This window comes from Bombina bombina, chromosome 3 (genome assembly GCF_027579735.1).
Source record: "Bombina bombina isolate aBomBom1 chromosome 3, aBomBom1.pri, whole genome shotgun sequence".
NCBI lineage: Eukaryota > Metazoa > Chordata > Amphibia > Anura > Bombinatoridae > Bombina > Bombina bombina.
The window spans coordinates 488,984,561-489,001,993 of NC_069501.1; the positions used below are offsets into that span (position 1 = coordinate 488,984,561).

General features: G+C 40.4%; 1 protein-coding gene across 5 annotated transcripts in view; it reads left to right on the forward strand.

The window, feature by feature from the left end:
• The window catches only part of DCAF6 (DDB1 and CUL4 associated factor 6), an 863,174-nt gene that overhangs the window by 62,056 nt on the left and 783,685 nt on the right, over positions 1-17,433 (forward strand). For all 5 annotated transcript variants that reach the window (XM_053706826.1, XM_053706828.1, XM_053706829.1 and 2 more), the window contains exon 2: positions 6,197-6,258. In XM_053706826.1, coding sequence (XP_053562801.1) covers positions 6,197-6,258 — 62 coding nt within the window. The remainder of the gene's footprint in view (positions 1-6,196; positions 6,259-17,433) is intronic.

Sequence of the window (17,433 nt, forward strand, 5' to 3'; positions counted from 1 at the left end):
CTCCCGAAGGCTGCTTCAGCAAAAGCAAAAACATCAAATTTGTAAAATTTTGGAAAAGTATGTAAGGAGAACCAGGTAGCCGCCTTACAAATCTGATCCATAGAGGCCTCATTTTTGAAGGCCCAAGAGGAAACCACTGCTCTTGTAGAATGAGCCTTAATTCTCAGAGGGGGCTTATGTCCCGCCGTTTCTATGCTAACCGGATGACACTCCTCAGACAAAAAGATAAGGAAGTCAAAGAGGCCCTCTGACCCCTTACGCTTCCCGGAAAAGAGAACAAACCGAGAAAGAGGTTTGTCTAAATTCCTTTGTGGCCCGAAGATAGAACTTTAAGGTACAAACCACATCCAGAAATACATTGTAAACGTTTGTTCGACAAAGTAGGATTAGGACATAAGAAAGGAACCACAATCTCTTGATTGATGTTGCAAATTTACACAACCTTAAGGAAGAAAACCTAACTTGGTTCGTAGATCAGCCTTATTGGCATGAAAAGCCAGATAAGGAGGGATGCATTGCTAGGCAGCAATCACAGATACTCTGTGTGCAGAAGCAATAGCCAGTAGAAAAGGAACCTTCCAAGACAACAATTTAATGGCTACTTCATGCATAGGCTCCAACGGAGCCCGTTGCAAAACCTTAAGGACAAGATTTAAACTCCAAGGAGGAGCCTTAGATCTAAACACAGGTCTGATCCCAGCAGAGCCTTAACAAATGGCTGCACATCTGGAAGCTCTGCAAACCTCTTGTGCAGTAACACAGACGGGTCTGAAAACTGTCCCTTTAGGGGACTTTGCAGAAAAGCCCTTCTCCAGTTCATCCTGGAGAACAGAATAAGTAGGTCCTCCACACCTTACGATAGATGCGACGAGCAACTTAGCTTACGAGCTTGAATGAGAGTACAAATAACTCTCTCAGAAACCCTCTCTTGGCTAGGACTAAGCGTTCAATCTCCACGCAGTCAGCCTCAGAGAATCTAGACATTGATTAACAAAGAGACCTTGGTCAGCAGATCCCTGCGACAAGTTAACTTCCACGGAGGAGATGACATCCCCACTAGATCCATGAACCATATCCTTCGCGGCCAAGACGGAGTGGACAGTATCAATGACGCCTGCTTGACTCGAGCCACTACACTAGGAAGTAGTAGAGTAGAGGCCAAGCCTTCAGAGCATTGTATATTGCCCGAAGATCCAAAATGAGATCAGGAGGGAGCTTAACCTCCTGAGACCAGAGGCCCTGTGCCTTCCTGGCACCCCAAACAGCTCCCCATCCTGACCGACTCGCAACCGTAGTCACAATCACCCAGGATGGTCTTGAGACAAATGTCCCTCAGGACAAGTGATCCGAACAAAACCACCAAGAGAGCGATTCTCCCTATTGGTTGTCCATATAAATCTGTTGAGACAGATCCGAATGATCGAAGTTCCACTAGTTCAGCACTTGCAGTTGCAACAGTCTGAGGTGAAACCTGGCAAAAGAAATGATGTCCAAGCTGGACACCATGAGACCAATCGCCTGCATACACCGAGCCACAGATGGCCTTAAGGAGATCTGGAGGGCAAGACATGTTGAAGCTAGCTTGCAACGTCTCTGGTCTGTTAGAAATATTCTCATGTTTATAAAGACTATTATAGTACCCAAGATTTCTACCATGGTAATTGATACAAGAGAACTCTTTCTAGATTATCTGCCATCCATGGGATCAAAGAAGACGGAGGAAATATTTTGAATGGTCCGTTCTTCGAAAAATTTATTTAGCAAGACCAAACGGAAGGGCAATAAACTGGAAGTGCTGGTCCAGGAATGCAAACCTTAGAAACTGAAAGTGGTCCTTGAGGTTTGGTACGTGAACGTGAAGGGAGCATCCTTCAGATCTATCGTGGTCATGAACTACCCCTCTCAAACAAGGGGAAGAATGGACCTTATTGTCTCCATCTTAAACGAGGGGACATTTAAAAACCTGCTTAAGCACTTTAGGTCCAGAATCGGACGGAAAGTTCCCTCTTTCTTAGGGGCCACGAAAGGTTTGAATAGTATCCCAAACCTCTCAATGCGATAGGCACCGGGACAATAACTCCTAGAGGACAGATCCCGCACACACTCCAGAAAGGTCAGAAAGACAGGAGGAATCTGCCCTTGGGTGGCTGAGACTTAAAACCTATCTTGAACCCTGAGCTATGACCTCCAGGACCCATGGATCCTGCACGTCCCTGAACCAAGTGACTGAAAAGAATGACATACTGCCCCTACACAATCCAGAAGAAGACCGGGGACATATAGCGGTCAGTGCTGTGCCAGCCCTAGGGGAGCTCTTAGCCCGGGGCATTTGACGGTAGTTCCGGGGCACGGGACATACAGTCCCAGACCGGGACTGTCCCGGTGAAACTGGGGCAGGTGGCAACCCTACTATGAGCCCATAACATCTCACACATAAAATCAAATAAACATATAAGATTTCTCCCCCCCTGTTCAATAATCCCCCTAAGGAGATATTAACCCTTGATTCTATACAGATAATAGGAGTCACACTGTGATCCTGTCTTCTTGCGTTAACATACATGTATAAAATATGAAACAATCTTGCCAGAATCTACGCTGTGGAACAGGAACACGGCCCTTCTGACATGGACTTGAGTGAAAAAAGCAGGCAGCGAAACTCGTTAACGCCGATTGCCTATGGAGCTGTTAATATGAGTCGGGATGGTTTTGCAGAAAGTCTCTCCTTGCATCTCCGGACTAACTTTCATCCATGCTCTCACTGAGAGGCTGACAGGACTACTTAAACTCCAGTCCCATCTCGAAGAGTACTACCCTCCCTAAGAGACTACTCCGAAATCTTCTAACACTTCTCTGCCAACCTCCTGTGACGAAAACCAAAGAATGACTGGGGGATGAGGGGAGTGGGAGGAGTATTTAAGCCCTTGGCTGGGGTGTCTTTGCCTCCTCCTGGTCGCCAGGTTTAGTATTTCCCACAAGTAAGGAATGCAGCTGTGGACTCTTCCCATATTAAGATGGAAAATAACATCCTCTTACACAGGGCTTGACAAAACCACTGGCATCTAATAATTAGGTCCTGAGCCCCCAGACCCCCTTTGACGGTCACCACCAGACGTACCTACAATGTTGCCTAGTGCAGCTGGATCCTTTCTTGACCTTGCAATTGTAAATTACAATTCCAACTGTGGCCAAGTCCTCTCTAATACCTCCTGTGAAACCTCTTTACCAATGATGTGATAGTGCAGTGGGTGGGGGGTTAATGTCACTTGATGGTATCACTAACACAGGGGACAGATTGGGTTCAAGAGTATATGCAATGCAGTAGACACACATGCACACACACCCTGGTTTATATAGTCTGTAAAACTGAAATTATTTTGATTTGCCTATATATATGTTTCACACTAAATGGTCTAGGTTTAGAAATGTTACATTTGTTGCATTTCAATAATATATAAAAATAAAAAAGCTGTTTTTTTCACATTTATGTCCAATTAAATTTTATAATGCAAAAGTAAGGTTTAAAAGCAGCTCTTATATGCATGATTGAAAAACAATTACAATCTTTACTAAAGAGCAATACTATCCAAAACATAGGTTGTTGTGGACAGTATAAAGACTTTTTTTGTTTTGTTTTTTTAAACATTGTGTTTCAGGGATTTATTTGATACTGATTTGGAATTTTTAAAGCTGTATTTTTCCAATGTATTCAATAACATTCACAGAAGTATGTGTGTATCAAAAACATTTACAACACAATAAGATTACAAGGCTCATAATAATTGTTGATCAGCAGTTGGAAACCCCCCCAGCTCTTTTAATTTTATATATATATATATATATATATATATATATATATATATATATATATATATATATATATATATATATATATACACACACACACACACACATGCACGAAACGCGTCAGTTAATAGGGAGCAATACTCTGTACCATATGGCTCAGGTTTAATAAGCCAAAGGATTGTATATTGTTTACTTTTATTTATTTATTTATATTATATATATATATATATATATATATATATATATATATATATATATACAGGTAGCCCTCAGTTTACGCCGGGGTTAGGTTCCAGAAGGAATGGTTGTAAATCGAAACCGTTGTAAATTGAAACCTAGTTTATAATGTAAGTCAAAGGGAAGTGGGGGACTTAGGTTCCAGGCCCCTCTCAAAATTGTCATAAGCAACACCTAATACATTCTTTTTAAAGCTTTGAAATGAAGACTTTAAATGCTAAACAGCATTATAACAATATAGATTGTATCATCATCAAAACTAAGTTTAATGAACAAAAACATTTGCTAAACATCACCTAATTAAATAATCGCACAACAGACTGCATCATCATCAAACTAAGTTTAATGAACAAAAACGTTTTTTTACTTGCATTTTTCTGCAATCCGTTCTCTGCATTGTTAGCATGTTAGATAATATTGGGTCTGCACCTATTCTATGCATTTCAATCTGCAGTGATTAAGCAGTTAGGCACCTTCACCTGAAGCTGTTGGACAGGACCTGAAGCTGCTGGACAGGAAGATAATAGGGAAGTGCCTGCTATATTTTGTTCTATAGATCTGGTCTGATCTGTGTACACAGATCAATTTAAGGCTGTTAAGTTGCATAACTTTGCAGCAAAACAAGCTCCACCTACTGGCTATTTTAATTAGTGCATTGCTTTCCAAAAGCTTTTCAATAGCAGTCACATGGCTGAAAAAAAAGATTGTTATTCTGAAACGGCGCAAATTGAACCTGCGTAAACCGAGGGCCACCTGTGTGTGTGTGTATATATATATGTTAATAAGACAAGTGCACTCTCACGAACAGTATAACGATTTGCCAGGGTGCATGGATGTGGGTAATAATAGCAAAAGATAGAAGACAGCTCTCTCTGGTCTTAAATACAAAGGTTGTTTTATTTGTAGTGACGTTTCGGGGAAAACTTCCCCTTCCTCAGACCAGAGGGGCTACTTTTTGTAGTTTGCTGGCATCTCTTGGATCTGCAGTTTAGCTCATTTTTAGCTAGGGTTTCTCATCACAAATCAGTCACTGCTCCTATGAGTTGACCTGTATTGTGTCTGAAACCTTTCAGATATCATTTTCCCCTGGTACCGTGATCCCAACCAACCCCATTTTGCCCCCTTGCTCTGAGACACCCTTTTTACTGCAGACTGAGGCACAGGTAAGTAAAATATTTGGGGCCTGGTAATGTTGCTTCTACAGCATATGAGAACACTGGTTTCTAAATTGCTACAGATCTTTATCCAGTACTCATTTAATCCATTTCTGGAATTCCCTAGTTTTGACAAGTTTCAGAGCAAATATATTCCTGAGTTGACCATCTCTCTGTATTAATCTTTTGTTGACTCTGCTATAAAATATTTTTAAAAGTTCAATATTGTCTTTCATACTCAAAATGTAATAAATATATATAAATATTTATATATATATATATATATATATATATATATATATATATATATATATATATATATATATGCTCTATTTTTTCTCTTACATTTACCATATAGAAATACTGCACTAGCCTACACCCTCTTAAAGTAAAAGTACTTTACATTCAATCTGCCATGGTTACAGGTATTTGAGAGCATTTTGGTAATATTAGGTTTTGGTAATGACATCCTACGACAAATTATTTTTGCACTGTTTGGTTTCTTTAAGCAAATACAAAAAAAAAAAAAAAAATCAGTATTTTTTATTTATGGTTGTTGCGTAAAGGGGCATGAAAGTCAAAATTAAACTCATGGTTCAAATTGAACATACAATTTTTACAAATGTTTTATATTATTTCTAAAATTAATTTTACTTCATTCTCTTAGTATCCTGGGTTGAATAGTATACTTAGGTAGGCTCAGGATTAGCAATGCACTACTGTGAAGTAGCTGGTGACTGGTGGTTACACACGTCTTTTGTCATAGGCTCACCAGATGTGTTCAACTAGCTACCACTAATGCATTGCTGCTGTGGAGTGGACTTTAAATATGTGTTTAATCCCTTTGCAGAGGGTAATCTTACAGTTTTATACAAGCAATAGTGCTATCAAAAATACTCTAGCACATTAGAGCATTTCTTTTTTTGCAAGTTTATCTTTAATTGTATAGCTTTTCCACAATCTTAATATTTTAAACTTTTTCTTTTCCTTTCTTATAGGAAGAAAAGAGTTTGTTCAGAAGCTGAAATTGGAATCGACACTAAGTGTACATGATGGATGTGTAAGTACAACTACAGAACAATAGACTTCCTGCTGTCATGGTTGTTGCAAGATTCAAAATATATGATATAAAAAAAAACATTTATTATATCAAACAGATATATACAGACCACTGACTGCTGCATGTTTTCTTTCTTTCTGATTTGTAGCGTAAATATGCTGTGCACTAACTTGCATAGACTGTAATGAGCAACAAAACAGGGCTTTGTGCAGTAAAATCCTTTTTGATTGTGGACAGAAGTAGTCTCCATGAAATGCCAAGAAGGGGCGAAACACGAGGGCCAGATTACGAGTGGCGCACTAACATTTGCGTGCAAGTGATATCGGGTTTATCACGCTCCACTCGTAATCTAGAACCAAGTTCCTTGTGAGCTGCTTAACATGGACAGTGCCGAGGCCTTGTGCCAGCAGCTTCTTACTCTAGACTAGTGACGGCCAACTTCCAAACATATGAGGGCCACAGATCAATATTTTCAAAGCCTTAAAGGGGAAAGTCTTCTTTAAATTTCTTATTGTTTAGAAAGATAGATAATCCCTTTATTACCCATTCCCACGTTTTGCATAACCAACAGTTATATTAATATACATTTTACCTCTGTGATTACCTTGTATCTAAGCCTCTGCAGACTGCTCCCTTATCTCAGTTCTTTTGACAGATTTGCAGTTTAGCCAATCAGTGCTGACCCATAAATAGTGTGAATGAGCACAATGTTATCTATTTGGCAAACATTAACTAGTGCTGTCTAGCTGTGAAAAGCTAAAAAAAAAATGCACTGAGATAAGAGGCAGTCTTCAAGGGCTTATAAATTAGCATATGAGCCGACCTTGGGTTAGCCTTCAACAAAGAATACTAAAGTACAAAGCAAATTTGTTGATACAATTAAATTGGAAAGTTTGTTTAAAATGGCATGCCCTATCTGAATCATGAAAGTTTAATTTTGATTATTACTGTCCATTTAAAGTGACTTGAAACACAACATTTTTCTTTCATGAATCAGATAAAACATACAATTTTAATTGAAATAATTTTTATTCGTTTTCATTATCAATATTTCAAATCATTGAAAGATATACAAAAAAGGCAAACATAAAAAAAAATTTGACAAGAGGGAACCACAAAGTATATGAACAAAAACATTCAATTTTAAACAACTTTAAAATGTACTTATATTATCTAATTTGCTTCAATCTCTTGGTATACAAAGGTAGGCTCAGGAGAAACCATGCACTACTGGGAGCTTGCGTTTGATTGGTAGCTGCACTTGTGTCACTTGTGATTGGCTCACCATATGTGTTCAACAAGCTCCCAGCAGTGCATTTCTGCTCCTTCAACAAAGGATACCAAGAGAGTGAAACAAAATTGATAATTAAAGTAAATTTAAAAGTTGTTTAGAATTGTATGCTCTATCTGCATCCTGAAAGAAAGATTTTGTGTTTCGTGTCCCTTTTTAATGGCTTCATAGACATTTATTTTCTCTTAAACACGCAAATAATTTTCCTTTAAAAATGTCCAGTAGCCAGAGTAAGGTAAGGTTGCAGGGCCCCCCTATGTCTGCTATTTTTCCATCACAAAGGTTATTTTCAATTGTGGCTACCACATAGCTCACATTTTTAGTTCCACTTTTTTCTGGGGCCACAAAAACTTTTGCAAACATTCTTACTTCTTTGTCCCAGGGTCTGCAAATACTTGGGGCAGATATTCCACATGTAGCCTTTGGGCTTTCAGTTGGCCATCCCTGCTCTAGACTACAAGATTTAACATTGAGGCACTGAACACTAATTTAAATCTTGGGTTGATCAGTTTTGCAGTTTTTTTCCGCAGTTAACGATTTCTGAATGTCGGACAGTGTTGTCAATGTGTTTTTTGTTTTTTTCAGTGACCACAATCCTAAAATAATTCTGCTGTTAATATCCTTGAAGTTTAGAATTCTTACTGCCCAAAAACAACACAAAATAGTTATCTGCATCATTAATCTCCAAATTTCATAATCTGAAAATCAGATGTGCATGATTTATGACAAACGGAAATTGTAATATCAGGGTTTTATCAATTCCATCACAGGTTGTATGTTGATTGATCCATTTTAATAGTTTGTAGTGATATGTGTGCAATTTGCCCGTTGTGTAAAGAATTTGAAAAGCCGCATTATCCGTAGGTATGTGCATTTGTGTCTTTTGGCACTAAACAAATGGCAAAGATGGCAGCCACAAGCAGCATTTGGCAATTTTCTGAACCTGATTTTTTTCTGTTGAAAGTGCAAAACAATAAGATCTGTATTTGCACAGAACTTGGTGTGTTGCACGTTCACAAGAAGAAATCCGCCTCTGAAAATTGCAGAATGAGGCTTGCAGCTGCCATCTTTAACATTTGCTTAGGGCCAAAAGGCGCAAATGCACATGCCTAATTATCAGTAAAATGGGCATTTGTGTGCAGTGTTCTCCAAAGAAATTGTTGCCACCCAAGTTACATTATGAAGTAGCTAGATGTGGACAGTGTAATATTTTGAACAATTTCTGTCATATATAAATCTTAAATTATCCAAAGCACAGAGTAATTGCATAAATTAACATAAAACTGATTTAATGATAAGCTGTGCAATAAACATTGGTGAAAAATTATTAGCTATGTTTATCTTAATATTTGCTTTAATTTTAGCCAGGTGGTCAGTGAAATCAGCCAGGTGGTGTGCCCGTTTAAGGGATATTAAACAGTATGTGATGTGTAGTTAAAAAAACAACTTTACAATATGCTTTCATTTATTAATTTTGTTCCCCTTTCCTCCAATTTAACTCTAAAAATTGTTGGTTTTGAGTCCACAGCTGCATTCATTACTTGTGGGAATACAGAACCTGGCCACCAGGAGGAAGCAAAGACACAGTAGCCAAAGGCTTAAATACCTCCCCCACTTCCCTCATCCCCCAGTCATTCTTTGCCTTTCGTCACAGGAGGTTGGCAGAGAAGTGTCAGACGTTTTTCTGGGGAAGTTCCTTAGGAAGGGTATCTACCCTTCGATATGGGACTAGAGTTTTAAGTAGTCTTGTCAGCCTCTCAGTGAGAGCATTGATGAAAGTTAGAGTCTGGAGATGCAGGGAGAGTCTTTCTGCGAAACCATCCAGACTCATATTAGCTGCTCCTGTAAGCAATCGGCGTTGACGAGTTTCGCTGCCTGCTTTCTTCACTCAAGTCCATGTCAGAGGCGCTTCTACTATCTGTCAAACTTGAAGAACCGTGTTGCTGTTTCACGGAATGGATTCCGTAAGATCGTTTAATTTTTTACAAACATGTTAACGATAGAAGACAGGGTCTCAATGGGACTCCTTTATCTTTATGGAACCAAGGGTTATTATCTCCTGAGGGGGATTATTGAACAGTGGGGTCTTTTAATCATGTTTTTATGTAATTTTGACTGAGTATGTGTAGGAGACATTTTGGGCTCATAGGCTGATACGGAACATAGAGGTTATAGAGCTGCGTAGTTTTATTAAGCTGGCACCGCTTTTCCTTAGCAGGGGCGGTCCTGCATGAGGCACCATGTGACTGGGAGAAGTCATGTCTTGTTTTCCATTTCCGATTCCTGACCGAGAGTTAATTTCTCTACCTGTCTGGGTCATAGGTGGTGGTGCGTGCCCCAGCCATTGGGGGTTTAAGGTGCCAGTTATTTTTTTGACTAAAAATTTTAATTCGAATTATTGAGGATTCTGATATTCTAGCGTATTCCTCTGATACAGATTTTGATACCTGCGTATGTTGTGAGGAGGCCTGGGTAGACCAGCCCGCTCGATTTATGTTCCGTATGCCGCAATAGGGTGTTCTTTTCAAACAATGTTGAGATGTTAGAGACCACTGAGCCGTCTACGTCTGAGGATTCCTCGTCCCATGAGGTGTGTTCCCTAGAATCTTCTCCTACACATGCAGTTCCCCTAAGTACCATTACCCCTTCATCTGAGGGAGACTTTTTTCCACCAAAGTTTCTGCGTGTTTTCGCATGGCCATCTCTATGGCTTTATCGAGTTTGCTTGGGCCGTCTTGTAAAATGACGATTGTGCCCAATCAGTTATCTGGGGATGCGGTTTCCTCTGAGGCTCCTCCGACTGAGGAGGATTTGGCATTTAAATTTAGAATGGCACGCCTGCGTTTACTTCTGAGAGCTTGTTTGGCGATGTTAAAGGTTCCCAGTCCTGATCTGTCAGCTGGATCCCAGTCCTCTAAATCAAATAACGATCTTGATTAGACTAGTGGAGAAGGTTGAATCCTCTTCTTTATCGTATATAGTTATATAATCCCAGTACCGAGCTCTTTGGAGGTTTGTGTTGTATAACAGGCAGGACCTGTTTGTTTTAGTTTGCACACCCTTTTGACGTCCCTTTTTGTGCGTTTAACTATTTTAATTTCTAATCCGCTTCGGATAATTTTTGTTTTAGAGCTCGGGGTTCTTGTGGAAACTCTTTTTAGGAAGAAGTTTCGTCACTTGGGTTATTTTTGGTTATATCGACTTTGATTGTTGGAGTCTTCCAATGGAAGCTTCTAGGTCTCTGTTTAGGGTGATGATTCCCTAATTTATCTAGAGATAATAATGTAAGCCTCGGAGCTTAATTTCTTTATTTTGTTTATTCTCAGTTTTTCTAGCACTGCTGGAACTTAAAGGGACACTGAACCCACATTTTTTCTTTCGTGATTCAGATAGAGCATGTAATTGTAAGCAACTTTCTAATTTACTCCTATTATCAAATTTTCTTAATTCTCTTGGTATCTTTATTTGAAATGCAAGAATGTAAGTTTAGATGTCGGCCCATTTTTGGTGAACAACCTGGGTTGTCCTTGCTGATTGGTGGATAAATTCATCAACCAATAAAAAACCTGCTGTCCAGAGTTCTGAACAAAAAAGCGTTAATGCCTTCTTTTTAAAATAAAGATAGCAAGAGAACGAAGAAAAAATAATAATAGGAGTAAATTAGAAAGTTGCTTAAAATTCCACATGTACAGGTTTACAAAGTACATCTTATTAGAAAGTACAATAAAATATACAATCAGATGCTGGACGTTAACTTAGATTGAGTCCCTAATTGCAGGCCATACCTGCTGTCTCAAAAATATTAGCCCACATCCAATATCAATGCATGTAAACAGATTAATACTCTATATTTTCAGTTTTTCCATTTTTTCTGTCGCAGTCCATACTCATCAAGGTTTTGTACAATGTGTTGTTGAACAACAGTTTTGCATTCAAAAATCTCAAAACATATCTAAATAGTATTTTATATGACTCATGGTGCGCAGCTGTGTGATAGTAGTCAATTGGTACCTTTTAAAACCTTGTCAAAATGGGCAGAATAGAGGAAGAAAAGAGAGTAGAGGGGGTGATGAATGGGGAAATGAGGAAGAAAGAGAGAGAGAAAAAAAAGGGGGGTTAGGGACTGGGGGAACACGGGAGAACGGAGAGGTAGAGGGGGTGGCCCACAGCGGGGCCCGTCACCCCCCCCTCCTCTGTGACAATAAGTTCTATTTTTACAGACCCACAGTTTAGGTCACTAAGTGACCCCCTTTGCACATCTGAAGCATCGTCTCATATACATCCAGTTTAGACATCCTGACATAATGGTATTTTTCAAACAGTAAAATATTTTGTACATTCTGCTTCCATTCTGACATTGTGGGGATTTGTGCCGTCTTCCAACAAAGTGGAATCAGGTTTTTAGCGCCTGTCAGCATCAGCATTAAATGGGCCTTTTTAAGCAGTTTCTGAATTCCGTCTGGGAAATGGAAGAGCAAGGTCTCCGGAGTTTTTGGAATATCCATCTCCAGTATTCCCTGAATCCCCCCCCCCATACCAAGGTCCAAAATCCCTCCAGCATGGGGCAGTCCCACCAGATGTGAAGTATAGTACCTGTCTCACCACATCCTCTCCAGCACCTATCTGATACTTTAGGATAAATTGTCTTAAGCCTGGATAGTTTAAGATACCAACAGCTCAATCGTTTGTAATGGGACTCTTGTGTGCGCGCTGATACTGATAGGGTCTTAACAGCTTGGAATATCCGTTGTCATTACTCCTTTGTGAATTCTGTCCCTAACTCTTTATGCCACATTCTGGTGTAGGTTGGAAGGGCACTGTCCCTGGGCAGGAGAAGTGTATATATGATAGAGATCAGGTGTCTAGAGGCAGAGCGCTTTGTGCATAACATTTCAAATGGTGTGTGGTCTCTTAGAAGTTGTTTTTTGTACTTATGTGTAGTGATATAATGGCCTATTTGTAAATAAACAAACCATGGGGTTGGATAATCAGGATAGTCTGTCAGAATCTGTTCTCGTGTCTTCATTCTCCCACATGTCGTGAATCAACCAATAAGGTTATTAAGGAATTTAGTCTGGTCAGGGGTTGTTTTGGTCTTTAACGGAAGCTCAGGGTTTCCATACACCGGGGACAAAGGGGAGTACGAGTTCGATATATGTTGGTCAGTTCAAACCAATTTGTCTCATTCGTTAAGAAGTTCCTCCAGGAGGGGGAAGTGTGCTATGTCAGATGGTCTATGTTTTTGTTCATCCATAGGAGGGAGGCAAGGTCACCTATTTGTAAAATATCTTTTGTCCACCCTTATCCAATCTGTTTGGGGGCTTCCCTGACACCACTCCACTACTCTCTAAAGCAGAACCGCTTTCCTATACAGACAAAGGTTTGGGAGGGTCAAGCCCTCCCATGTCCCTCGGGAGGTACATTGTTTTCCTGTTAACCCTAGGTTTTACTCCCTGCCACATATACTCCTCAATCAGGTTTTGTAGCGAGGGGAGGAACGTGTGGGGAAGGGGAATGGGAACAGTTTGAAACAGATATAGCAGCCTCGGGAGGACATTTATTTGACCACACTGATTCTTCCCAACCAAGAAATTGTTTTATGTCTCCAGGACGAGAGATTCGCTGCAATCACGTTTCTAAGGGCTGTGTAGTTTGCCTCAAACATGTCCGATATAGAGGCTGTTGGGTTAATACCTAGATATTTTAGGAATTTAGTGTGTAATACAAACAGACTGTGGTCTTTTAGCCATGCCTTAGTGGCGGGTGATATTTTAATACTCAGAACCTCTGATTTAGTGTCATTGAGATGAAAGTGGGTGACTTCCCCATATCTGGTGAATTCCTGTATTAGGGCAGGAATAGATATTTCTACGTCTGTTAGTGTAAACAGCAGATTATCTGCGTACATTGCTATTTTATTATCCCTGCTTCCCAATGGAATCCCCTTGATAATTTGGTTAGCTCTGATGTTACTTCCTAGGGCCTGAATCGAGAAAGCAAACAGGGGTGACAGTGGACACCTCTGTCTGGTCCCGTTAGAGATGATTAGTATATCTGAAAGAACATTATTTACCTTAATTTGTGCGTTTGAAGTGGAATAAAGACTGAAGATTGTTTTCATGAATCCCCAAATTTAATTTTTTCTAATGTGCTCCTAAAGAACTGCCAACTCACCCTGTCAAATGCCTTTTCAGCATCCGTTGACAAGAGGGCGAGCGGCACCTTTTTCTGCTTGGAATATGCAATCAACTGCAATACTTTAAGGGTGTTATCCCTAACCTCCCTCCCAGGGACAAACCCCACTTGGTCCGTAGAGATCAGGCCAGGTAAAAATGTATTAACCCTGTTTGCCAGGGTCTTCGGCAGTATTTTAACATCTGTCTTTAGTAAAGGTATTGGTCTGTAACTTTGTGGCCTGTCTGTCGGTTTTCCTGGTTTCGGTATTACATTTATATACGCTGTCAACATGGTTGAAGGTAGTATTTCTAAGTCAGGTAATGCATTAATTAGGTTTTGTAGATGCAGTATCAAAATAGGTAAAAAGGTTTTATAGTATTTAGCCCCTAGTCCGTCTGGACCAGGGCTTTTCCCACTGGGGAGGTCTTTCAGTGTGACTTGTATTTCTTCGTGCGTCAAGGGTGATTCAAGGAAGTCTATTGCATCTTTTTTCTAGCGTCTGCAACTGTGTATTATTTAGGTACTCCTGTGCCAAGTGTTGCTCTGAGGCCTTATCAGGAGATGGGGTTATTAGTGAGGATTTAAGATTATAAAGTCCGTTATAGTAAGTGCGGAAGGTCTCCGCAATACCAGGGCTGTCTCTATGGGTTTTGCCTTTATCTTTTATAGTGTAAACATGTGATTTCAATTGCAACACCTGAGTGCCCTAGCCAGTAGTTTCCCAGTTTTGCCCCCCCATAGTATTTTTGTTTAAGCCATAACGCTTTTTGCTGGTTCTCATACTGTAGAACTTGCTTAAAATCTAATCTAGCCTGGTTAAGCTTGGCTACTATGTCAGTATGTAGGGGATCTTTTTTATGTTGTTCCTCTAGTGTCATGATATTGCCTAGCATGTGATTATATTTTTCCCTGTTCTATCGCAGGAGTCTGGCTTTATGTTTAATGAAGTGGCCTCTGATGACACTTTTATGTGCCTCCTAAATAGTAGGCAAGGGTAAGTCCTCTGTCATATTTAGTATAAAGTATTCTGTCATAATGGAGGACAAGTCCTCCTTGATCAATGGGTTGTCCAGAAGGGTGTCTTCTATGCGCCATATGTAAGGGGTTGCGGGCGTGTCAGGCCACATCATCTCAAATGTGACCGGTGCGTGGTCTGACCACATGATGGATGAGATATCACTGCATGTAACATATGCAATTCCCTGAGAGTCCGTAAAGAAGTAGTCTATACGGGAGTACTTCTTGTGTGAACTAGAGTAATAGGTGTATTCAGCGTCTATGGGGTGCAGTGTACGCCAAATGTTGTGTAGCAAGTCATTTTTAAGTATCGTGTTTATGTGTTTTAGTATATGATGTGAAATACTCGAGAGTCCATTAGAAGTGTCCTGTGTTGGGTTTAGTGGTGCATTGAAATCCCCTCCCAGGAGCAAAACCCCCTTGGCGTGTTCAAGTAATTTACTCGAAAGCGTCCTGAAAAAGGTATGCTGTGCTACGTTAGGGGCGTATACATTAACTAATGTTACTTGTCTTCCGTGTATATGACCCATTACCATAAGGAATCTTCCTTCTCCATCCCTCTCAATCCCTTGTAGCTGAAAGGGTATTCTATGATGTATGAGAATGCCAACCCTATTTCTCTTACATTGGTGTATCCGGTCCACGGCTTCATCCTTACTTGTGGGATATTCTCAATCCCTACAGGAAGTGGCAAAGAGAGCACACAGCAGAGCTGTCCATATAGCTCCCCTCAGGCTCCGCCCCCCCAGTCATTCTCTTTGCGGCTCTAACAAGTAGCATCTCCACGGGATGGTAAAGAGTTTGTGGTGTTAGATTTGTAGTTTTTATTTCTTCAATCAAAAGTTTGTTATTTTAAAATAGTGCCGGTTTGTACTATTTACTCTGAGGCAGAAAGTGATGAAGATTTCTGCTTGGAGGAATATGATTTTAGCAATCGTAACTAAAATCCATTGCTGTTCCCATGCAGGACTGTTGAGTACCGGAGAACTTCAGTTGGGGGGAACAGTTTGCAGGCTTAACTGCTTCAGGTATGATCAGTCATTTTTTTCTAACAAGACCTAGTAATGCTAGAAGGCTGACAGGAATCCCTATGAGGGAAGGTAAGCCATTTTCTGAGACTCAGTATAGAAGGATGGCTTAGTTTAAGGGCTTAAATACTGGTGGACACTGTTATGGGCTAAACCGTTTGCTTTATTAGCATAAAACCATATTGGATCAAGTGTTTTTAGATTTGTGCAACACTTTCTGGGGTTTTTAATTCGCCTGGCATATTATTAGACACCTAAAGGCCCCATCACTCCGGAATGAAGAGGGAGGGGGCCTCATTTTCGCGCCTCAGTTGCGCAGTTGTTTTACAAGGCAGCTTCATGCAGCTTCACGTGTAAAGTCCAGAGACTTCAAGGAGGACTTCAGAGAGGCTTATTTTCGTCTACAAATAATCCCTAAGGAAGGTAAAGCCACAGTAGAGACTGTGGCACCGTGCTGTAGTGTTTTTAACCGGTAGCCTGCTTCTTTTAGCTCCGGTTTGGGCAATAAGGGGTTAATTGATTTGAAAATTTGTGTGCAATCATTTCAAAGCATTAGGATAATGTGGTGAAAATTTCATCAAGATCGGATGTTTTTTGATGATTTGGTAAAAAAGTGTGTGCTTTTTATTATTTAAAGACACAGTAACGTTTTTTCAAAAAGTGTGTTTTTTATTGCATTGTAGTGCTGTCTAAGTCTGTCAAACATGTCTGAGCCTTCAGATAGACCTTGTTCTTTGTGTTTAAAAGCCATGGCGGTACCCCCATTGCATTTGTGTTTAAAGTGTTCTATAGCGTCTAAGCATTTTAAGGACCATGCAGTGACACTTAAAAATGTAGCCCTAGATGATTCTTTAGCAGAAGGTATTGAGGATAGTACTCTTTCCTCTCCCCTTGTGTCGACACCAGTTATGCCCGCGCAAGCGATGCCCAGTACCTCTAGCGCATCGATCCCTATTACTTTACAACAGTTAGCAGCAGTAATGGATAATTCTCTTGCAGCATTTTTATCCAAACTGCCAGCATTTCCAAGAAAGCGCGATAGCTCAGTTTTAAATACAGAAAATGAGCAATCAGAAGTGTTGGATAATTTATCTGTAGTGCCCTCACAACAATCTGATTTGGCGGTGAGGGATGGTCTGTCTGAGGGAGAAATTTCTGACACAGGAAAAGTTTCTCAGCAGGCAGAGCCAGATACCATAGCGTTTAAATTTAAGCTAGAACACCTCCGCGTCCTGCTTAAGGAGGTCTTAGCTACGCTGGATGATTGTGACCCCTTGGTGGTCCCAGAAAAATTGTGTAAAATGGACAGATTTTTAGAGGTCCCGGTACACACTGAGGCGTTTCCGATCCCTAAGAGGGTGGCGGATATTGTGACTAGGGAGTGGGAGAGACCATAAGACCCTATTCGGGCCAGAGTTGAAAGAAATTATTTCAGATATCACTGGGGGAAAGGGCCACGCCCTCCCACAAGATAGACCCTTCAAAGCTAAAAACAAGGCTAATTTTCGTTCCTTTCGCAACTTCAGGAACGGACCTGCTTCAACCTCTACAGCCACTAAGCAAGAGGGTAACGCTTCCCAGCCCAAGCCAACATGGAAACCTTTGCAGGGCTGGAATAAGGGTAAACAGGCCAAGAAGCCTGCTGCTGCTACCAAGACAGCA